Source organism: Candoia aspera, chromosome 3 (genome assembly GCF_035149785.1).
Source record: "Candoia aspera isolate rCanAsp1 chromosome 3, rCanAsp1.hap2, whole genome shotgun sequence".
Classification (NCBI taxonomy): Eukaryota; Metazoa; Chordata; class Lepidosauria; order Squamata; family Boidae; genus Candoia; species Candoia aspera.
Window position 1 is genome coordinate 140,483,305 of NC_086155.1, and position 23,624 is coordinate 140,506,928.

The 23,624-nt window shown below is 39.3% G+C and overlaps 1 protein-coding gene across 1 annotated transcript in view; it reads left to right on the top strand.

Moving 5' to 3' along the window:
- Positions 1–5,280: 5,280 nt before the first annotated feature.
- Positions 5,281–23,624, top strand: part of SYCP2L (synaptonemal complex protein 2 like) — a 38,355-nt gene continuing 20,011 nt past the window's right edge. The window contains exons 1-18 of the mRNA XM_063299944.1: positions 5,281–5,289; positions 5,543–5,763; positions 9,093–9,162; positions 9,212–9,349; positions 9,438–9,557; positions 11,216–11,320; positions 13,124–13,148; positions 13,779–13,864; positions 14,044–14,132; positions 14,593–14,627; positions 14,817–14,959; positions 15,388–15,440; positions 16,682–16,727; positions 18,852–18,944; positions 19,035–19,095; positions 19,985–20,130; positions 21,452–21,512; positions 22,879–22,979. Coding sequence (XP_063156014.1) covers positions 5,281–5,289; positions 5,543–5,763; positions 9,093–9,162; positions 9,212–9,349; positions 9,438–9,557; positions 11,216–11,320; positions 13,124–13,148; positions 13,779–13,864; positions 14,044–14,132; positions 14,593–14,627; positions 14,817–14,959; positions 15,388–15,440; positions 16,682–16,727; positions 18,852–18,944; positions 19,035–19,095; positions 19,985–20,130; positions 21,452–21,512; positions 22,879–22,979 — 1,602 coding nt within the window. The remainder of the gene's footprint in view (positions 5,290–5,542; positions 5,764–9,092; positions 9,163–9,211; positions 9,350–9,437; positions 9,558–11,215; positions 11,321–13,123; positions 13,149–13,778; positions 13,865–14,043; positions 14,133–14,592; positions 14,628–14,816; positions 14,960–15,387; positions 15,441–16,681; positions 16,728–18,851; positions 18,945–19,034; positions 19,096–19,984; positions 20,131–21,451; positions 21,513–22,878; positions 22,980–23,624) is intronic.

Here is a 23,624-nt window from a genome sequence, read left to right on the forward strand (position 1 = left end):
TATATACACACGAAGTTATGGCAATACACACACACATACACACATGCACAATTTCATGCACTGTCAAATTAGAAGTATAGTGTATGAAACTGTCCTGCAAGCTGTGATGCTACAGTTCATGAGAATTCATGTGTCAAATACACGCACACATTACATTTTGCCTGGAACAAGTCTCAGAAGTGGTCTAGTGACTGAAAAAAATTAGTGCCTAATCTGCCTTGAGGCCACAATTACACTATGAATTCAAATTTCCCTACATATTTTTCAGTAAATGGATTAGGACTGTTTTAAGATGAACCTACCTGTAGCAAACTTTGATCTCTTTCCCTCAGTGGTAATTACCAGTCATCTAGGAAACAATTACTGTGATCTGCATATTATAACTAAAGTTAGAGGACAGGCAATGAAATCTGAGAGAACAGTAGTTTTCCTAAAAGTAGGTAGTGAATTCATGACTGATGTGAAATTTGAACTGGGTGTTTTCTGGCTTCCATTTTTGCACTACAGCAGTTTCTCTGAAATACTGATCAGTGTGAGGACCTAGGATTCAGGAGACTTAGATTCAAATCTGTACTCAGCCACAACTTACAATTTCTCAGCTCCGTCTACAGTATGTCAGAGCTGAGAGGATACATGGAAGGAGGAGCAAGGAACAGAGACGAAGACCTGTTCGGGCAAACCATCTTCTAACCTTGAAGGTGGAAGAAAATGTAACGATTCCAGCAATTCAACTGCTACAGGATCCACTTCTCTGTTATGTGTGAGGGTATGTGAAACAATAAAGGGATGCAGGAGCTTTAGAAAAAACCTCCAAGAGACCTCAGTTAGAATACGTAAATGCTTTCTTGGGAATAACTGAACTCAACAGGATTTCTTCTCAGCAAGCATACATAGATTTGCACAGTACAGTATAACTTAGTGAACTTGCCTTGAAGTTCTGCAGGTGGTGTCCTCTTAGCCTTTCCAAAGTGCCTCGCCTCTGTCCGCTGCCAGCAGTGCTGAAATCAGCCGGAGATTGCACTTTCTTTCCTGAGCTTGGCTTCAAATCTGTTCATACCAGGAAGGGCATCTTTTTTGTCCTCGACCTTCACCCTCCCACATACCTTTCTCTGCTGTGTTGAAAGCACGTCAGTGGCAGCTCCTCCCTGATTTATTCCACAAGTCCTCAAGCACTAAGTAGGCTGCTGATCCACAAACCAGCCAGCCAGAGCTGTGTCATCTGAGAGGGAAGCCATGATCCTGAGCCTGCTTAGTCAGAAACACATTTCTTTTTCAAAGCTGATTCATGTATTTAGGGTGTGAAGGCTCCAAAGGAAACACAAAACATTTTCATTGTGATCCACAAACAGTATGACCCTTGACCCTTTCTACTTGGGCTTAATTATTGGTTGGTTCCTGGAAACAGACCACAACTGCTTGCAACTGAGCATCCCAGATGTGTTGGATTATCATAATCCCCAGTGAGCAAAGTCATTAGCAAGCAAGGCAGGTTTAGTATGCTAAGAATAATGGAAGCTATAGTTCCATAATTTAAGGTGCTTGGCTGGGAAAAGAACAAGGAAACAGCATGCAAGAACTTAAACATACTCCTAATTCAACTGGTGTGTAGAGTATGTGTGTGTGTACGTAAAAGTGAATAGCAACTGTGTTATATTGGCTTCAATGGGACTTAACTCACAACTCCTTGTAATAGCTTTGGGGCCTACCTGTTTAAATTCTCAATAATTGTAAAATATTCATATGTCCTCAAACACTACATCTGCATAGACACAGTATCTACCAAATGATATTGTGGAGAGGGCTTTTAAAGTACAGTATAATTCCCGCAAAGCTTGCTTCTTCCTTCTTTCTCTCTCACACACGTACGCAGGGTGTATATAAACAAATACATGGATAATTTAATTTTAAAATTCAGAAAGCTTCAGAAATATAAATAAGGAAAGACTTGGATAACTTCATAAGGGGAGGCAGTCCTCTTCTTACTCTTCAAAGATGGTCATTACTGTCTTTCCCAGGACTGTCAAAATGGGAAGAATGGGATGCAAAGTTTGCTCTTAAGTGAACCTCATTGACTGTATTACCTTATTTGTTTGGTATGTCTGAGAATTATAAAATGGGTTTAAGAGTAATCTTTAAATTTGAGATAAACAATAAACCAGCAGATAAAGAGTTGTACCCCCCTCGGGAAGAAGAAATTGCCAATTCTGAAAATAGGGGTGAGAGATCTAAATTATATCAGTGTAATACATTTTAGGCAAATGTAACTAGAATTGTAAACACCCAGGCCTAACTAGCACTCTTTACACAAACTAAGGTTGCAATCTGCAATATTCTGAAGGAGACAGAATCAGTGCAATATTTCCATGCAATTAATAACATGAAAGATTGGCAGCCTTGGCTGCTAGAACAATTTTTAATGGTTATTTTGTTTCAGAAGGTTTGGATCATATTTAAAATACTCTCACCCCCCCCCCCTGCCTCCACATGTACCTTAAATCTGAGGGTCCAATGTTTAAAATCCAGTTCAACTGTAGTGTTGGACTTGACCAAACGATAGCTTTAGGCAATCATAATCTTGTGAAACTGAACAGAATTCCTAAAAAAATGGGGAAGAAAGAGCAATCACACAGTGCAACACTAAACAAGAAGGCACTCCTACTGAATTGAATGTGAATGTTTCCTCACTTGTAGTTCACATCAGACCAGACCATCTTGGCAACCCCATTGTTCCCCTTTGATCCCACAATGCTGGCCTTATCTCAGATGCTTCCCTCCTTCTGTTCCCCAAAATAATGACTTTTCCTGGTTTAAACCCAAAGGATCCCACTGCAACCAGAAAGGTGGGAAAAAAGAAACATTCTGCTTCACTACCCATTTCTGGGCAGGTGAGACCAGATGACCTGTTGCAGGGGCGTGACTTGACCTGCAAGAGTCACAGGTAGAGGAGGGAGAATACCAGCCATGACATTGGCCAGACACTGATCAATCACTGGCCTGAAAATATTGGCCTCCAGCTGATGAGGACAAGGTGTTTGCTTCTAAAAGCATCACAAACACAGGCCACAAGTCAAATAACCCAATTAATGGCACTTATTTTTTTACTTAGAGCCAGTGCAGTGGTTAAAGGCATCAGGCTAGAAATCGGGAGACAATGAGTTCTAATCCGCCTTAGGCACAAAGCCAGCTGGGTGACGTTGGGCCAGTCACTCTCTCTCAGCCTTAGGAAGGAGGCAATGGCAAACCACTTCTGAAAAATGTCACCAGGAATGAAGATGAAGGCATCAAAATCAAAACAAAACTTACTGCCCGAGTGAGGGCTGGGTGGCATCTGTAACTGCTACTGAAAAAAGGCCACATGGTGTGACTGTGGCTTCATAATAGCCAGCCAGTGAGCAGTAGAGTCATTAGAGCTTCTGATGGGAACGGTGGAACTCCAGATTCAAATTCCCACTCTGTCCTAAAGCTTATTGAGTGATTTGTTCCAATTGGTCCCTTCTCGTAAGCTATGACACGTGTTCTAGGATCAAAATAGGAATGACAGAGTAGGCGCATGGACAGCTTCTTTGAAAGAAGGCAAGAGATGCAAGTAATAAATACAAATACCAGGAGAACAATAATTGTATTCATTGAATATCCTGTGTCAACTAATTCCATAGATTATACTGGGAGATTCTGGTATGCAAAAGCCCATCCAGAGCTGTCACAAAAATGGAAATTTGGTGATATTATTGTTCATTTAATTTGCAATGCAAGAAATCTTCTTTAAATCTCAATGAACTATTCTGTATTAGTATGTTAATACCCCAATCACACTAATGGGGGGAACCCCCCTGCAATAATGAAACAAAATGATCTTAATGCTGGAGAATGTTTGCTCGAGAAGAATGGCTTATTTATTTGACTGAAGCAACATCTGTGATTTATGATTCAAGACCCTTTTCACTTCTGGATATGCCATATATTTTTCCTGCAGGATTTTTCCTGCAGATTTGTAGTCTTGTGTCTCACCAATATAATCCAATGACTTCCTAGGCATGCCTTCATAGAAGCAATGGCTATCAAATCCAAAACTACAACTTGTTCCTAAGCAAGTGCAAATGCACTTAAACTGGGAATAATGCCACTGAGTTTATTTATTTATTTAATTTTCATCCCTTTATTATTTTATAAATAACTCACGGCGGTGAACATAACTAATACTCCTTCCTCCTCCTATTTTCCCCACAACAACCCCCCTGTGAGGTGAGTTGGGCTGAGACAGAGGGACTGGCCCAAGGTCACCCAGCCAGCTTCCATGCCTAAGGCAGGACTGGAACTCTCAGATTCCTGGTTTCTAACCCAGCACCTTAACCACTAGACCAAACTGGCTCTTTTATTGAAACTTGCTTCATTATAGTTATGCCTATGTTGTGCTGTAAATGAGTTAAGTGACTAATGTTGCTTAGTACAATGAACTGTGGGCATCAGTTGTGGCCACATGGCTAGAATCTTGGATTTGTTACTCAAAAGTAAGTTCTGCTGAACTCAGGTTATTATCCAGCCCATCACAGCTCTGTAAAGTGAAATGGGACTTCTAAGCAAGTATTTCTTTAGGTTCCTGTAATCAAATTCACAAAACACACCAGCTAAAATGCGGATGCTTACCTTGCATTCATGGGGTCTGTTCAGGTTGCCAATGAACCATAAACTAACCATATCTTGCTCCAATGTGACGTACTGATCCAGCCTAACTTTATTATTAGGCAAATGTTGCTAGGGTCCAGTTCTGTGGCAAGAAATAATACGTGTTGTCTGAGCACATCCAAATTCATTTTTACACTGCATTTCTATAGGCAGCACCTAAGTAATTCTGAACGTACTTGTATTTACACCAGGTGCAAACTGCCCAGCCGCAAAGCCATCTCTCTAAACGTTATCTACTGATACAGCCGCAACCAAGATGGTAAAAAACTTTGAACCTTTCGTTGTTGTGATTATGCCCACCTACTACTGCATAAAGTAGTCATCCTAAACCTATACACTTTAAAACTTCACTGAAGCGCGAGCACGGAAGGGCCTTAATCTACACCAGCTTTCCTTGCAAAGCGGCCTCGGTTAGGATCTGACACTGAGCATGCGTACCCATCCAGCCACAGTTTACTACCAGGATGAGAAATCTGGCCCCCGAGAACGGCAGCAGGTGCTCGCGGAGGCAGCAGTTCATACGGCGAAAGCGCACGTTACAGCGGCAGTTGGGGACGGAAACTCTTTCCGCGTTTTGGGGAGGATTTGGAAGTAAGCATGTTGCAGGTTAGTTGTCCAATCCGAGAGACAGACGGGTTCTTACGTTCACGGTATTGGCATACAGTACCACTACTCATCCTCTCCTCCCGCCAGGCGCCTGCTGCCCTTTTCGACGGTATTCGCGTTTCTTCGTGACCCCCGAGTCCTCTAAGACGCGGCGGGGTTTCTCTCTTGGAAACCCGGGGTCAGAAGGCCCTGCATATGCTTCACTGGCAACGTGCAAATGCCAGTATGTTTTAACCGGTATTGTACTTTACAGAGGCGGCAACTCTCCTACGCTTTGCTTCCGAATAAACCGAGTTGCGCCGTGAGCGCTGCACTTCGGAGGAAGTTTTTAGACCAGAAGAGCAGCGATTTACTCTTTATTTTCAAGTTCCAACCTACACTTTGCAAACGAGGTGGCCTAGACGGCGGGTCCAGCAGTTCTACGCAACCGTCCAAATTCCTCTGTGGCAAACGAACCCAGTTTTATGCTCCCAGGTGCGTTGGGACTACAACCCAGGACTGGCTGCTGGCTAGGAAATCTGGGAGTTGTAGTCCCAACGCGTTTAGAGAGGGCGCCATGCTGGGGCAGTTGGAAGATATTTTGTACTTACAGAGTTTCCTCTTTTCCTCTGGTGTATCAACTGGTATTTCTGGGCTGGAATACTAAAAAAAAATAGAGATTGTTTTTCTGTTTTACATTTGAACCGTTAGAGACCCTGGAGTAAAGCTGACTTTCTGATCTCTTTAACTTCTGGCTGGGGAATTCTGGGAGTTGAAGTCCACACATCTTAAAGTTGCTGAGGTTCTTCGCCTGTGGGTTAGGCTCTCCTGGAGGCCATCAGCTCCTTAGAAGGGGGTTACAACAGTTTTTTAAGTTGATCAGGCTTGGGCAGGCAAAGTGATACAACAGCCAAAATTTTCCCTTTATAAATTGGGAAGGTGTGGTTAAAGTACTGCAAACTTCAACAACTCTTGTGATATATAGAGTAGTGTGGAATTATTACAGGTAAGCAGCATGTCCATCTCTTGTCCAACCTTACCTGTAATGAAATCAGTAATTTTATTCTTGGAAAACTTTGCACAAAGTCATTTATCGATTTAGGAGCTGCTGTGGTGCAGCTTGCTGGGGAAGGCGATGACTGGGGAAGGCAATGGCAAACCACCCCGCTATAGTCTGCCAAGAAAATGTCGCGAAAGTGGCATCCCCCCAAGGGTCAGATATGACTCGGTGCTTGCACAGGGGACCTTTCACACATGGTGCAGCCAAGTTTGAGACCTCTTGACCTAGAATGGCCTTTCTCAACTGGGGCTCCTTGGAACTCTGGGGTTTCCTGGAGAGGTCCCGATTGACAAAAAAGAAACAGTTGTTTTGGAATTTGGGCACCGAACAATGCTAGCATTTGCATGGTGGAAATGTTCATGCTGCTGGCCTGCCACTTTGCTGTTACAAACATTGTAAAACATGGCTTGTGTAGACGTGAATTGCATTTTGAAGTTTTTGTATTTTTTTGTGAGTTTCTTGTTTAGTTATTTATTATGCTATTCTGTGTTACATTTTATTAGTGCTTGTAGGGTAGAAATTTGTGATAAGGTGGAAAAAAGATTTTTTTTAAACAAAGGGAAAATGAAAGTTTCCTCTACTACTCTATTGATTTGCATTAGAGCTGGTATCCTTTGTGAAAGAGGGAACCAAATAAAAAGAGTAGGCTAATAAGTTGGCCAAAATAAACAGATCCACAGAAAAATATCCTTTTCTACTCAAACGAGCATTGACAATTATGATTGGATTATTATACATACAATTTACTGGTCATGCTAACACACTGAGCTGTAGATATAATAAATTTTATGCAGTGGTTCCCTAAGACCTGAAATTATTTCAAGGTTCCTCCAAGGTAAAAAGTTTGAGAAAGGCTGGCATAGAGTATTCTGGAAACCAGCCCAGTTTAATATGTTTTATGAACTCAGAAAGTTGGTTGGGTAAGCCATGGTTAAGTTAACCATGGATAAATATTTCACCTGCATGCAACCAGTTTGAATCAATTTATGAGTTTTGGGTAGGGCTTGTAAATTCAGGAAGGACCCTCTCCTTCCATCTATTCCTAAATAATTTAAGCATTGGTTGGATATTGCAAATTCTTTTATATGCACAGAAGTGAAATGTTTCTTTTCATTTTTTTTAATCTGAAGGAAGAAGACATCAGAGAGGAAAAAATGCCAACCAGAACTGAATATTATGTAAATATAATTTGATTTTCACTAAATTGCTAGGTCACTTAAAAGTATAAACTGTTTCACAGTCTTTTTTAGATATCCAGTTTAATATGATCAGAATTATATTGAAACTAGATTTAAGAATTAAAAACTAATTTGATTTAGTTAATCCAGGGTACCTCCAGATGGAGTCTCTTCTGCAGTTCAGTCAAAAAGTATTACACATCTATTTCTTTTATTTTTTTCTGGAAAGAAGAATGTTAAAAAGATAATGGCAAAAACACAGGAATTACAAATAAAAGAAATGGTCTCTTCCTCTAATCTCCACTTGGTAAAATTCTATGAATGACAATTGTTAAAAAAAGTTTCAAGAAATTCTGAGTTTTTCTGTAATTTTTTTTCTTTGTGTTCATATTATTACTCTGGATAGACTGCTTTAATTCTTGGATCTTCATGGAAGATTTTGCTGGTATTTTTGTATATCATCAGGATTATCTATGTACATTTTTATCTTGGCTTTCTTGTTTTGACTATAGAATCCTACACTTGAAAGAGACCTCCAAAGTAATCTAATCCTACCTCTTGGGTCTGTTACTTTATCCCAGGAATGTGGCCACTCAGTCTGGGTTGATGAACCTCTAATGAGAGAGGGGTGATCTTTCTCTCATTAACCCATGTGCCATTCTGTGTTCTTCTGCCATGGCAACATGACCTTGGCTTCAGGGTTATGGGATTCCCACCTCTACTTTTAAATGCTGGCTATCTTCTGACTTTCCATTAAGATACCTTATGCATGGGTCTCTCCTATATCTCTATCTCTATGTATTATACCAGTGTTGTGATTAAAGTGGTGGGCAAAGGCTGGGGAGACCCCAGTTCTAGTCCACCATCAGCCATGGAAAGTCACTGGGTGACTTGGGGACAGTCACTCTTTTTTAGCCCAGCCTACTATACAGGTTGCTGTAGTGATAAAATGGAGTCTTCAAAGTTGCTGCTTTAAAGGCCTGAAGAAAAGGTGTACTTTAAAATCTAATAGTATTAAAGTGTAAAATCTTACCTTGAGTATAGCACATCATGGGTGTTGCCATGAAGCAGATGTTGTATGTATTTGCCACACACTTTTCATACTTTATCAAGAAATGATAATTGGTGTGGTACAGTGCATGTGTACAGCAGAAACTGTTTATTCAAAAAAACTATATAAACTACTTCTAGAGCTTAAACAGGGATACGCTCCTGAAATCTTTGGTCTTTGTATTAGATAAATGAGATTTAATTCCAAGGGGATATTGAAGTAGATCAGATACATGCAAATTAGATAATTGAAACTGATTTCTGTGGGCCTAGCCTAAATGTTTCTAAGGCTTTTCCAGATGTGTGAAACAACCATTTTCATTAGTCTCAGAATTACTGGACTTACAGTCCAATCCATTTGGAAGGCATTAGTTTGGAGAAGCTTGACACAGTGAATTGGTAAGAGACATTTAAATACACATTTTCGAATAAAAGTCAATGTAACTTAAAAGTTACATGTTTTAATCCAGGCAGGTTCAAAGCCTAGATGCTATGGGTACCCTCCTTCTTCACATTATATAACATGGTTCTTTCAGGTGTAGTGGGAAAATTAAAACTGAGTTTGACTTTGATAGATACACGTATTATAGTAAAGGTTATTTGTCAGTAATTAAAGGCTCATGTTGAAGTTTTGCTTTTGCATGTTTTATTCTAGCTAGAATCATTGTTAAGTGATGCCTTCAAAGGGAAGGGATTTCAGAAAATAAATGAAATGGTACAAGAAAAGGACAATTATCTTCCTCAGAAGTATAACAAGCAATTATTAAATCAACTTGACAAAGTCCTAAAAAAGGTATGTAGGAAATCTTCTGTACTTAATTGCCAGATGTAAATCTGTTCAACCGTTTAGGCAGTAACACATGTTAAATTTTCTGCTTTAGGAATTAGACAAAAATGAATTTTCAAATGTTTCCCTGCTGTTGAAATGCATTCAGCTATACTGTAGAAGTGATCCTCAAGAAGGTATAAATCTGCTTCTTCAGCAAGGATTGATATCAAAGATAAGTAACCCAATACATTAGTATCTTGGTTACTGATCAGCAATATTAATTATCATATTCTAAAATATACTTGCCTGCCTGGAAGAGTCTATGGCATTGTTATCTGAAAGATAAACATATTCTAACTTTTCAACATTCCTTGTTTCAGCTAAAACTTGATTCTCAATCACTTTTTTATTGTTGAAATTTCACTTGACCTTGCTTTGCCGATTGTGAACAAGAATTGCAAGTTTCCTATTTACTGTATATCTGTGGACTGAGTCCAGCCGCTGGTTAGTGCAAGAATCCAAATTAAGTACATCCCACAAATCCAATTTGTCCTTGAAGGCATCCAGCAAAGGGGAGCTACCACTTTCTTAGGTAATTGATTTCCCTCTACCTAGTAGGCAGTTTTCCTAACTTTCAACCGAAATCTGCCTTTCTACAACTTAAGATCATTATTCCCAGACCTGAAATCTGAAAGAATAAGAGACTCATCTTCTGTATCAATGTCTTCATGCACTTGAGAAGAATATGACCAAACTCCCCTCCCTCCCCGTTCACTCATTCTCTCTTTGTAGGTCTTAGAAGAAACTAAATTCTTTGTACTTTGAATCCTTTTGAAGTGTGGTGTCCAGAGCTGAACACAATTTTCAGTGTTGAACCTGACCAGTGCTGATACGTTGAATCTGTTAATTCACATGAGTTGGAAATGGAACTTCTCTCAATGTAGCCCAAATGCAACAACATTGATTCATATATTGCCTATGAGCAACTATGATTCTATGTTCCTTTTCATAATGTCCCTCCCCTTTGGGGTGTGGGAGGAAAAAGGAACACATTTATCCAGATGCCTTAAGGGTTCATTGTGTAGCTGTGTGCTGCTTGACTAGAGCATAGAAAAAGCGCAAGGTGTGTGCTTCCCAGCTCAGTTGGAGGGACTTCAGTAGTGGTCCACAGAACTGCCACGGAGCTAGAAAACGTAATTAGGGCTGTCCCAAGACACTTTGCAGCTTGAGAAGCATTAGATGGCAATCTCCCTTCACGAAGTCAAGGTGCAGACTACCCAGCCAGCCAAGTTATTTTGCTGTTGGGAGAGAAAGATCTCAGGAGTACGTATCTCCTGCCACTTCTGGTGATAAAAGTTCAACAGCAATCAAGTAAATAACTTGCTGTCCTTTCAGGACACCCAACTCTCGCATTGCCCAGTAGTAGGGTAGGCCTTGTAAGTGGTGGTGTGGAAATGTTTGGCTCCTTTCCTGCCCAACTTCCAGCAAGTAGTAGTACTGAGCCATAGGTTTTTGTCATGGTTTGTTGACTGAACCGTAATGGCCAGAAGATTTTGTAACACTAAGCCATGATAGTAAGGCATACACTGAGTGAAGGCAAGGCACACGCATCACATTGTGGCTTAGTGTGCTGAGTGAACCCAGCAAGTGAAAACTGAATGAGTGTCTTTGCAGTAAATCTATCTCCCCATACACTTCCACAGAGAACACTAACAGTAACAATTAATGTATGTTCTACTAGAGAACTTTGTCATTTTACTTATTATTCAGCAACCAGACAGTAATGTCCACTGGTCCTAATAAACGTGATTCCTTTCTGTAGTTGTGTATTGCAGTTTGGTTAGCTTTAGCTGCTCATTTGACTTTGGTTGCACTTGTCTTCCTTTTTACATGGTTACTTGGTTTGAAAGGACAAGAGAATTTCTGAGCTTGATAGAACCCAAAGACAGCAAATACTTGGTGAATCTTGTTGAGGACTTCTTTGACACAGCCTTGGTAAGTGCATAGAAATAACAACAAAACATGGATTGTGTGGTGGTCTTTCCCTATTAATACTTGTGCATTATGAAACTACTGGCTTTACAGATCTCTTTTTTTTCTGATGGCCTTGCCAATGTTGCTCTGTTTGGACTCAGTCCTTACACTTCTGGATCTATGGAAGGATTCCATGAGGCTGGACAACAAATTGTGATACTGGTTTTTCTGTAGCAAAGACATAAAAATGTAAAGGTCATTCCTTTAAAACAGGAAATATGCCAAGAATCTGTGGAAAATGGGAAATGCTCAATCACAGCACTAATTTTTAGGAATACCTGTACACTCCTAATATTTCACATTTTCTTCATAGAATGTCAGTATAATTAAAGAAGTGTAATGTAGTGGCGCTGCGGGTTAAACTGCTGAGCTGCCGAAGGTCAGCGGTTCGAAACCGCGCGGCGGGGTGAGCTCCCGTTGCTAGTCCCAGCTCCTGCTCGCCTAGCAGTTCGAAAACATGCAAAATGTGAGTAGATCAATAGGTACCGCTTTGGCGGGAAGGTAACGACGTTCCATGTCGTCATGCTGGCCACATGACCTGGAAGTGTCTACGGACAACGCCGGCTCTAAGGCTTAGAAAGGGAGATGAGCACCGCCCCCTAGAGTCGGACACGACTGGACTTTACGTCAAGGGAAACCTTTGCCTTTACCTAATGTAGTTCACAGATGTAATTATGGGTACATAAAATGTTTCAAGTTCAAAAAAGGTTGTTCTAACTTGTTCCAGTAGTATTAGACCTCGAAACATCTGAACTTGAAACTGTTCTTCAAGCTTGAAAAACCTTCAGAATTTTCAGATCAGCTGATTAAATTTGAAACAGAACATTTCAAACTCAGTGTTTTGCACACCACTAGATGCAAAACTAGGAAAGAAAAATGTTCAAGATTAGCAAGGATGCAATTATACATATTTCATTGGTGAATTACATAAGAACAAATATAGTTGTGTTCATCCATGGGGTAAGAAGAATCTAAATTCCACAGTTAAGTTTTATTTTTTTATTGCCAAAAACAGATTCAATACGTTTTTGAGTTCTTTGGATCTCTGAAGGAAGGCCTTTCTGGTCCATTAATTTCTTATGTGGTTCACTTAGGGAGTGTGGCACAAATTCATGTGTCAGCATCAGACCTAGCGTGTTCGGTATCCATTACTTGGGATCAGCTGATACAGAAAATAGACTTAAATGTTCCTGCATTTAAATGCAAGCACACACGTACATAGCTATATATCTGATATATGTCCCATCTTTCTCTTATGGTGAGTACTCACTAGAGAAGTGGAAGCAGTTGTCAGTGGTAAATATGTTGTCATGATTAGGAACTGACTCTTAAGTTATCATGCACTGAAATCTCATTTTCACAGACTAATAGGGGAAAAGAGTATCAATTGTGCCTGAAACTAGTGATTTGAAGAGTACATCATTGCAGCAACACAAATTGCATCATTTACATGATTTAGATGATAATGTTAGTATACAAATTACATAAAGTGATGCAAATACCGTAATCTGGTCTATTGCATGTAAAGTCCAGAAAATCAAGCTTTTACTGTACTGAATCTGCCTAGAAGGTTAGCATGTAGGTAATATTTGTGCAAATCCACGAGCACTGTAGATGTGTTGCATACATGCCTAAGAGGAGTAAATTTAGGATAATTGGGTAGAGTTTGAAAATCCTGTATTCTTGCTACATATCATATATTGACTTTTATTAGCTCCATTCTCTCTCCTGTTCCTTCCCTTCTCCCCAACATCTTCCTTTTAGATTATTGGCAAAAGCAGCACTGAAGGTCAGTTACTGATTATTGTTGTAATTACTGGATAATTTTAGGCAAAGTGACTTTCAAGTTTTTCTGACTGTGATCTGTGCATATTGAATTAAGTGGGATCTACATTTGAGTAAACATAGGATGGGTCTTTGTGTATCTTATTGTTGAGTCTTTGTTAAAAGGTAATATGAGACATTTTGAGGAAGAAAGCAAAAAATGGGGCTGCAAACTTTATTTAACTTAATCATTAAAATGTTGAAGTTAGTTGATTCCAATGGCCCCACTACAGTTATCAGTTAGATTACGAGGAGTCACTTAGGGCTGGTTGCTGTTCCATATGATAATATTACATTAGACAGAAAGTAACTTCAAAAATTGAACCATGAATTTTCTTTTTCTTTTTTTTGCCTTGACTTGTTTCAATATCTTAAAAGCTGCACATATTTTGGCAATATGCAGTTATTAGTTAAAAGGAGATGAATGACTAGAATTAATTTGAGCTTTAGATGGAAATACTATTTAAAATGAAGGTCTGAAAAGCAAATCTCATATCATAAAACTCTTAGGAATATTGCAGATCAATAAGAGAGTTAGGGTGTGATTGTTAATCCTGTCAGTCCTGTCATCTTTTCATCCTCCAACCTGTTATAGGAAGAAAGCAGTTGCTTGAGTCCTTCATACCATACCTGGGACATTTAGCAACAGAATCTAATGTGAACTGTGCCCTTCGACAGGAGGTTAGTTTAAAAACCATGTAGCAAATTTTAAGACATGAAACCATACTATAGCATCTTTTATTAACTTGTAAACTCCTATCACCTACAAAAGCATCTCTGATCAGGTTGGGGAAGCTGAGCCTTATGTTGTGCCTTATTTCCTGTCTCTTTCTTTATTTCTTCCAATCACTGAAATAAAGGCTCTGAGAACATTAAATACACTGTTGGCTAATGTCACCCGTGAGGAAAAAAAGACATTTGCTGTATCTGAAGAGATGTGCTTGCTTACGTAAGTCAACTTTTCATGTCAGGGCTAGATCTCTTTTGTGTTTGACTTTGTTCTCTGCAGTAGTGGTTAAGACAGAGTATCTTACTTTCTGTTCAAATCCAGCATTTTTTGATTGGTTGTACTTAGCAGTCACTCAGGTTTTTTTCCAAACTGCAAAAGAAGGATGCAAACAAAAGTAGGGTCTTTAACTATGATTAAGTCTGGAACTGACTGATTTTTATTGCTCCTCTGCTTATGCTATTGGACAAGCAGTTAAATAGTTAATATGGCCCCAGTTTGTCCTGTTTGTCTCAAAAGAATATGAGCAATTTGGCAAGAGATCCCTTGCGGTCCACTGGATTATACATAGTTTGTTTTCAATTTTGACCTGTTTGCATTTTTAATTTTAAAAAAATTAATCTCAAATTATTGCTTTTCTCTTCCAAGACATCAACATTATTAATGGGTTATGTTGTTTCAGGAAGGAACTTGCAAAAACTATTCAGGATGTTGGTGGTAAGAAATGCTTGATATCTTGGTCAGAGCTGGGAAAATTCTGAATCGGAAATATGAAGCTAGAATTTAAGATTATGGGTGAAGAGAGAGAGGAAGGATTGTGCTGCCTTGAAAAGATGATTGGTGGGGTGGGGGTGGGGGTAGCTAAGCCTGTTATTTTGAAAAAAAATCTTTCTTTCTTTCCTGCAGACTATGACACTCAGATTGCTGTTGTTGAAGCCCTGTTTAGGCTGATGTTGAAAAAATGGCGAGATGATTTGGTTCACAGTTGGTCTGAAGATCAGTATCTTGCTAAGGCTTTCAGAGAAATCAAGGATAGAGACTTTGAGACAGTAAGGGATTTTGCGATTCATATCAGAAATAAATTCATTGTTTTCTCAGTTGGGGAAGGGGAGAAAGGGATCAAACAGCAGCGGTTGCTCTTAAATCTGTAGTTCAGTGGTGCAGAACATTTGACAGTCCAGATCTGAATTTCAGCTCTGGGCATTCCTCACTTTTAAGCTGTGGGGAATAGTGGTTCAGCAGAGATCCACAGATTATTCATCCCTGCAATAGGCAATTCATAGTTCTATTTTTGGGTGATTTGTGCTAGTGAGCTTAGGCCGAGTGAAGTCCATTATAATAATGAAACGATGATTTGCATGTTGTCTTGAGTACCACTGGAGTGAAAGTGTAAGTTCTGTAGTATTCCCCCCTCTCAAATTAGCATAAGAGCATTTTTTGAAAAATGAAATATTCTGTTTTCCCTCTTCACTTTAAGGATAGCAGGAAGTTTCTTAATGAACTAAATGAAAGACTTGGTGATAAAAGAAGGTAAGAGCTTGCTGTGAACCAGATGGGCACCATGGTACACAGTTTAGTCTGCCAGTGGGAATTTATTCAAGAGAGAGGTATGCTAGCTAACAATTGGGTGTTAACTGTAATTGCATAATAACGGACAGATTTTGTTTTCCAGTGTTGATCATTTGAGGTAGTAAGGCTAAGTAATGCAAGATACTCAACATCAGTTCCCTTTCCACACAGAATAGTGCAACTGATGTTCTTGAAAGAAATGGCTCCTGTAGTTCTATAATATTTAAGGCCACAGATACAAAATAAATTATTCTTTAATACCATTAATACCTTCTTGTACTTTTAAAAATTAGAGAACTAACTTTTGAAAAGGTGGGGACTGGCTTATTCATGCAGAATCAGGCAACGCTTTCTTTTAAAAAATATATTTGTGGGTATCAAATTTTGAATGACATTCAAAAGGGAAAGGGAAGTACCTCTCTTAATGAAGTGTGAATAGCTGATGAAGCATGGAATCATATGTGGGCTTGCTTTATTTTCCATGACATGTTGACATAAGGTAGTGCTGACCTACCCTAAAATTCTCCAAACAGGTTTGCTGGCCTAAGATAAATCATTCTTTCTCATGTTGAATCTTGCTAAGTTAGGTATCTTGCTAAGCAACACTTCACATAGATTTGCCTCTTAGTTCATGAGAGAACTGCATGGTTGACGAGGTGTTATGTTCGTTAGTAATGCCTTGCTTCATTTGTATGCTTGAATCATACCGGCTAGCACTGTTCCTATCATTTGTTTAGCAAATTTTTATCTGTTTGGGCCATATTCGGTGCAATACGGTAAGAATAAATGTTCTAAACTTCACTTCGAAAACCACCTAGATGAAGGCTGCTTGAAGCACCATAGATGTCATTCTTATCTCCTTAGTAAACACTGTGATTAATACAATTAAAAAACTGTCTAGATCCAATGCCCCTTTGGTGATGAGTACAGATTTTGTTGCATTTTTGAAGGTTCATCATGAAGCATGTCTTTCCTGGGGGATAGCACATTGCTTTACAGATCCAGATTCACATCAACTGATAGTTTAGATAAGCTCAACCTTCTCCAGTCTAATTTTTGCTTATCATTCAGCCTTTTACAACCTGAAAACCTCTAGATGAATTAGGACTGCAAATTCCAAGCCACAGCCACTATGTCTGTTCTAGAAGCAGATTGGAATAGAAGTTGTGTATCAGGATCAATGTCAAATTCTTATTTTTCAGGGTCTGTTCGATTCCGTGTAAAGCTGCTCATGCTGACCTGGTTGAGGTAATTAAGCCAACCGCAACATTTTGAAGTTGTGTAGTATAGAGATTTTAATAGGGTTACACATCTTCTATTAACTATTCTTTCTAGTTTAGAAAAGGCAGAGGAACTAGGGACCAAATTGCCAATATCCGCTGGATAATGGAAAAGGCCAGGGAGTTTCAGAAAAACATCTATTTCTGTTTTATTGACTATTCTAAAGCCTTTGACTGTGTGGACCATAACAAATTGTGGCAAGTTCTTAGTGGTATGGGGATACCAAGTCATCTTGTCTGCCTCCTGAAGAATGTGTATAACGACCAAGCAGCAACAGTAAGAACAGACCACGGAACAACGGACTGGTTTAAGATTGGGAAAGGAGTACGGCAGGGCTGTATCCTCTCACCCTACCTATTCAACTTGTATGCAGAACACATCATGCGACATGCTGGGATTGAGGAATCCAAGGCTGGAGTTAAAATCGCTGGAAGAAACGTTAACAATCTCAGATATGCAGATGATACCACTTTGATGGCTGAAAGCAAAGAGGAACTGAGGAGCCTTATGATGAAGGTGAAAGAAGAAAGTGCAAAAGCTGGCTTGCAGCTAAACCTCAAAAGAACCAAGATTATGGCAACCAGCTTGATTGATAACTGGCAAATAGAGGGAGAAAATGTAGAAGCAGTGAAAGACCTTGTATTTCTAGGTGCGAAGATTACTGCAGATGCTGACTGCAGTCAGGAAATCAGAAGACACTTAATCCTTGGGAGAAGAGCAATGACAAATCTCGATAGAATAGTTAAGAGCATAGACATCACACTGACAACAAAGGTCCACATAGTTAAAGCAATGGTGTTCCCCGTAGTAACATATGGCTGCGAGAGCTGGACCATAAGGAAGGCTGAGAGAAGGAAGATCGATGCTTTTGAACTGTGGTGTTGGAGGAAAATTCTGAGAGTGCCTTGGACTACAAGAAGATCAAACCAGTCCATCCTCCAGGAAATAAAGCCAGACTGCTCACTTGAGGGAATGATATTAAAGGCCAAACTGAAATACTTTGGCCACATAATGAGAAGACAGGACACCCTGGAGAAGATGCCGATGCTAGGGAGAGTGGAGGGCAAAAGGAAGAGGGGCTGACCAAGGGCAAGGTGGATGGATGATATTCTAGAGGTGATGGACTCGTCCCTGGGGGAGCTGGGGGTGTTGACGACCGACAGGAAGCTCTGGCGTGGGCTGGTCCATGAAGTCACGAAGAGTTGGAAGCGACTGAACGAATAAACAACAACAATGGAATGGCAAAAATGCTATTTGGGGGAATTTTTTTTAACTACCTTTAGGGGGAGAGCGCTAATGAAGGTCATACAAGATGGAAAAATATTTTTACATAACTTTGGGAAATAAAAGTTCTTCTGTCCCCGCCCAATCATTATATTGTGCTTCTTTTTGTTGCTGTTCCTTGTTTCTTGAATGTATGATCTTTTCAGCCGTACAATAAAAGTGTTACAAACAGTTCTCAGGAAGAATTGATGTGTATAATTCCACCCCATTCTTGAATGCTAGTAAAATAAAAATAAGAGATGGCAAGTAACTTAAAATTGGGCATTTTGCAGTTTCTTATTTTATAGACTCTGAAGGAGGAAGTACATGGGACTTTGTGGGACATACCATTCTTTCTGACTGAGACACTGCTTATAACCACCTTTCAGAATTACGTTTTATTCAGGTCTGAAGCGTCTCAATGCCCACAGCTTCAGAAATTGCTTCCAAAAATTGCATATATTCTGCTAGATTGGTAATACTGAATACTGAAGCTAATCACTTACAATTCATTATGGAACAAAGGCCTAGGTATCTTACATTTTGCTGAACAGCAGCTTCATTGTGTATTGTTTGTTCTGAAGAAGGGAAAACTTTCAGAGGTGTTACCATCCCTTCCGCTGATGCCGAGAACCCCATGAAGTTAAAGCAGTGGAGTTTCTCTTGAGGACTCTGTGCAAGAGACAGGGAGCAGTGGGGGCTCTCTAACATGCAGTAGCAATGTAATCTATAGCTTGTTTCTTGGGTTTCCAAAATATAAAGGTATATTGTACTGGATCTTTTTGTGGGGTAGAGATCAAGTTGATACTGTTTCCTTTTATATCCCAGTTAAAGAAACCTGCTGATGACAAACTAGAAGAGTTTTGGATTGACTTCAATTATGGAAGTGAGAGTATTACATTCTATTTAGAGAGCCCAGAGGTAAAATGATAATGTTTTTTTTAAATGGGCCTTCATTTTTTGTATTTAGCTTCCTTTAACATGACTATTACCCCAAATACTGTTTTCCAGGGCATACTTTGGGAGTCAGTGAGATTGCTAAAGGAAGACATCAGCAGTTTTTACCTACAAGGTAAGGGCATGGGAGATTACTCTCAGTAGAAATATCTATGCATAATCTTGGGTTTCCTTAGCAGTGGCTCTATCTGGGGACATGTCCTCAACAAATGGCTAGTGGGGCATCTTCATGCCATGGCACAGGCACAGCTTAAGAAACTGCCCCATCTCAATCCATCTTGAGCTAGGCTTGTATAGGTTGGAAATTAACAAAGACAAGTAGAGCCAGTTAAGTTCCCTCCACCTTTCATCTTTTTAAAGAAATCGCATGCAAGTTTACATAGCTTCCTTTGTGTATGTACTATATGAATTGGTCGGTTGTTTAGCTCTAAGGTGCCACAGAACTCTTTGAGCTAATTGACAGAAGAATATTTGATTTCTGAAAGAAGATTCTTGATCTGTGACAGCTCATTCTGGCATGGATGTAAGATGAATTATATTTGATGCTGTAATGAACAGTGATGTGTGGATAATGAACTTGCCCTTATCTTCTGCATTATGTTCCAAGCTGTGTCTATCCCCCAAGGTTCAATTATATACATTAGTATTATATACTGAATGAAAGATGATGCTTAGTAGGCTGGCTTTATTGTTAGACAGTAAAGTGTCTGAAAGGGAGACTTTCTTCCTCCTCTTCCTTGTTGGATGATGATGAAGATGATTTTATTTCAGGAAGTAGATGCTTGTGGATTTTCATACCAGAATAACTTGAGCTGCTGCTTTGGGTATTCTGAAGTGTGGACTAATGATCACCATTTGGTGTTTTGCTTTAGACAGCAGAACGTGTCAGGCTGATCCCAGTGCCTAATCAGTATTATGGGTTGCTTCACTGAAGCTATTCTGAGAAAGTTGCTGATTTTGGGAATGACTAGAAAATGCATGTGTTCTTTTTCTTTTTCATAAAGAGGAAGGAGGAGAAAAGATTCTTAAAATGCTCATGAGAACCTCTACTGTGATCAACAAAACAGAAGTCACAAAGATCAGAATTCATTTTGATAGCCGGTTTGATATTTCAGCACCACTCCTTAAAGCTATGGGAAAAGATAAAATGGTGAGGGGTTGGGGGGGATTGGCCATTAACTCTTGTCTAGTAAAAACCCTGTAGGTTTTTACATTTTTGTATCATACTGAACTGTTATCTTTGGTTAGAATATTGTTAGAAATTTCTCTCAAAGTATTCATATGAATTTTCTTAATTGGAAGTTGATTGTAATGTTAGAAATAATCTTCATAGGTATTTTAAAAAGTTACAGTCACTAGTCTTTGCATTCTGTTGTTTTCTAGTTGTAAGCTTATAGGAAGCTAACTTTATGTAGAAAGCAAGAGAGATGCTATCTGCATCTTGATCAGAAGGGACATCTTATTTTCATAAGTTTTAAGAGAATACATGTACAGCAACATTTGTTTTTTAAAAAGTCTTAATCCAGCTAAAAAAATTAGATCTACCAAAGTTTATTATAAAATAATATCCTGATTCTTTTGGTAACTCTTCCAAAAAGAAGGGATAACAGAAGGCCTGCCTTCAGCTTAAAAGAAATTATTAATCCATCTTCAGACTGTGTTCATGAGCAGCAGAACAGTCTGTCTCTAAGAATGCTTCTAAAAACTGACCCAAGCTGGGCAAAAAAATAGTTTTGAGGCAGGATTTAGAAACACTAAGTGGTGTAGGAAATATACTTGCACTGGCCATACAACCCTGATATTATAAGGATGTTTTGCTTAGCTAAAAAGTGTCATAAAAATCCTTAAATGGATGACACCTCTGTAGGTGGAAAACAACAGGACCTCTGCATTTGTTTGGGCACATATGAGGCAGACAAGGTTCCTGGTGGAGATGCTCTAGGCTGAAGTCTTCTCTTCCAATGAAGTGTATGTGCAGTGCGCATGCCTGATTAAGTAATGAAGCGTCTTTCTAATGGTGGAGTTTGCCAACCAAAACCTTTGAGATGGAACGGCACCAAAGTTTTCCAAGTCTTTGGTTGATTTCTTAAGTTATTGTGAATCAACTTTGTTGCATTCTAGTACAAGTCAGGTTGACTAGGAGGTAGTAGAAAATTCTACTGACTCTTCATCTAGTGAAACAGCTGCCCTCTGAATTGAAACAAGAGAAATGGTGCCTATTAATTGAGAAAAATACTTTGCTTCAGAGACCCTATTATGGCAAGCAAATTAGATAAAAATGTTTACTAAACAATCAACTGATGTATGTTCCTCTGTCTTACATTTAGAAAGCATTCAGTTGGTTGCTCATTAATAAAGGTCAAGAATATGATTACTACAGACACTTCTAGGATTGGTTGAATCTATTTTTTTCTGAGAGAGATTTCTTTCTTGGGATTAAACTCTGCTTTTCCAATAACTTAATTGGATAGGTAACATTGGATAAAGATGAGAATGCCAACCTTGGGGATTACCAAGAGCAAACTGCAACAGGTGAGTGGCAATTAATGCCAATAAAATCTTCATTCAGGTTGCCTTCTTGTCTGATCATAAGCAAAAGAGGACAAAGTGCAAGCATTCTTGGTTGTGGCACCCTTCAGGGCTTTTCCTGGACAGAAACACTTGTTGTTAGCTTTGAATATTATGGTTCCAGGTAGAGACTTCTTCATTTGTGTATATATTTTAGCATATGTTATAACTAGCTGGTCACCTGTGTGCTTTTCTAATTTTCTTGGTTCCTGGCTGCTTTGAGAGAGAGAGAGAATGCATTTTTCAAGTTTTGGGTCTGAATCCACTCCTGAGTCTCAATATTATGTTCTTCACTCCCCCTACTCACTTCAAGTTGACCGTGAGAGAGAAGTTTAAATAACATAGTAGGGATCTGTAGGAGATAAAAAGAGATTAAAGGGTAGTTAACTTATAGCCACAATGGCAATAGTAATAGCAGTGATGTTGATAATGATGTACTTTGCTAAAATAAATATGTCCCTCATAACATTGTTGGGTTATAATTCTTTTGTGCTCTGAGTGCTTCTTCACCCTTTTTATAAATAGCTGCCTGTGATTTTCCGCCTTGTCAGATGGACCCTGGGTAGAAGGTAAAGTTATTCTCAGATCAAGTAATATTCTCATAATTACTACAAGGCCCATCCATGCAGCTTTATTGACAGTACTATAGACATGATTTTCTACTGTCAAGTTGTGGGAGGTGTCAAAAGGGGTGAGGAGAGAGAATGAGAAGCGTGGGAGATTTGAAATCAGCAAGAGCTCTTGTTAGAGGATGTGCTCCTGAACATAAGAAAAACATAGGAAAGCCTACCCCCTCCTGAAGCAGTAATTCCCACTGTTGAAAACCTCTTGCCATTAGAAACTTGCTTCTGAAAATGTTTTCCTTGTGATTCCTATTTGCTGGTTCTAGTCCTGGCCTCTGGGCAACAAAGAACAATTCTGCTCTGTCTCTCACATGGCATGTTTAGGGAGTCTCCATGAATAGAGGAGACACTTGTCTGTTGGGAAGGTCTTCTGGAGGGCGATGAGAATGGTGAGGTGTATATCACCCCTTTGTAGATGCATCATTAGAGATGATATTTTATTAGTGGCCAGGTCTATCTTTTTGAGAAAATTAGGGAACCCCTGATAAATGTCCCAGGATTCCTTGGAAACCACTGCCCTGGAAGACCTGTGGGCTGTGAAGTCTGTGAGTTTCAGTTCCAAAAATCTAGACAGCTGCAGATTGGAGAAGGCTGGTCTACAGTCGTTGATTTGGATCAGATTTACTGTTGATTATTTTACACTGTTACTTGCCCTTGAATATTTTTATGATATGATAGTTGTGAATAATAATATTGCTTTACCATAGTAAACGGTCAGCTGGAGAGGAAAGAAGATCTTGAATGTGCAGATTCCTTATCAGACATTCTGACATCACAGCAAAGCGATGAGTCTGTGACTCCTGCAACAGTAAGTATACCTGCAGCTCAGGAGAACTTGGGCTGTTAGGAATTAAGATTGCCCAGCTCTGTCATTTTCTTTCTTGCAAATTATGAATGAAAATAGAAAAGCAATTCTCCAAAATCCCCCCAGCCTCCTTATCCTACTACCAAGAGAAAAACAACCATCACTATAAGGCTGTCAGGTTGGCAATCAAGATTAGTGGTAGGATGTAAGGTAGGAACAGAATAAAATAAGAGGGAATGAGAATAAGAACTAGGAAAGAAATACTGCACAGCAATAGCAGATGGACATAAATGGTGAGGCTCTATGTATGTGTCTATTGTTGGAAATGCATTCCAAAATTTCCCATCAAAACATATGCCTATGGAGAGACTAACAAACATAAAATTTGTCCAATCAGTTTCAATTCTCTTGGACTGGATTGTCCAAGAAATTTATAATAAATACTAGCCCACCACATGTTTACTAGCTAGCCAAGTTACCAATACCTTTTGGGGACATTCTAGCCTAGAAGGAGAAAAAGGCCAGGTACTTGATTAGTTGCCCGAAGACAGTTATTTACTGGCTACCACTGTGAGCGGGAAAACAACGGGATGATAATTCTGTTACCTGCTGCAAAATTGGAAAAGAAGATCTGTACTTTCTGGTATT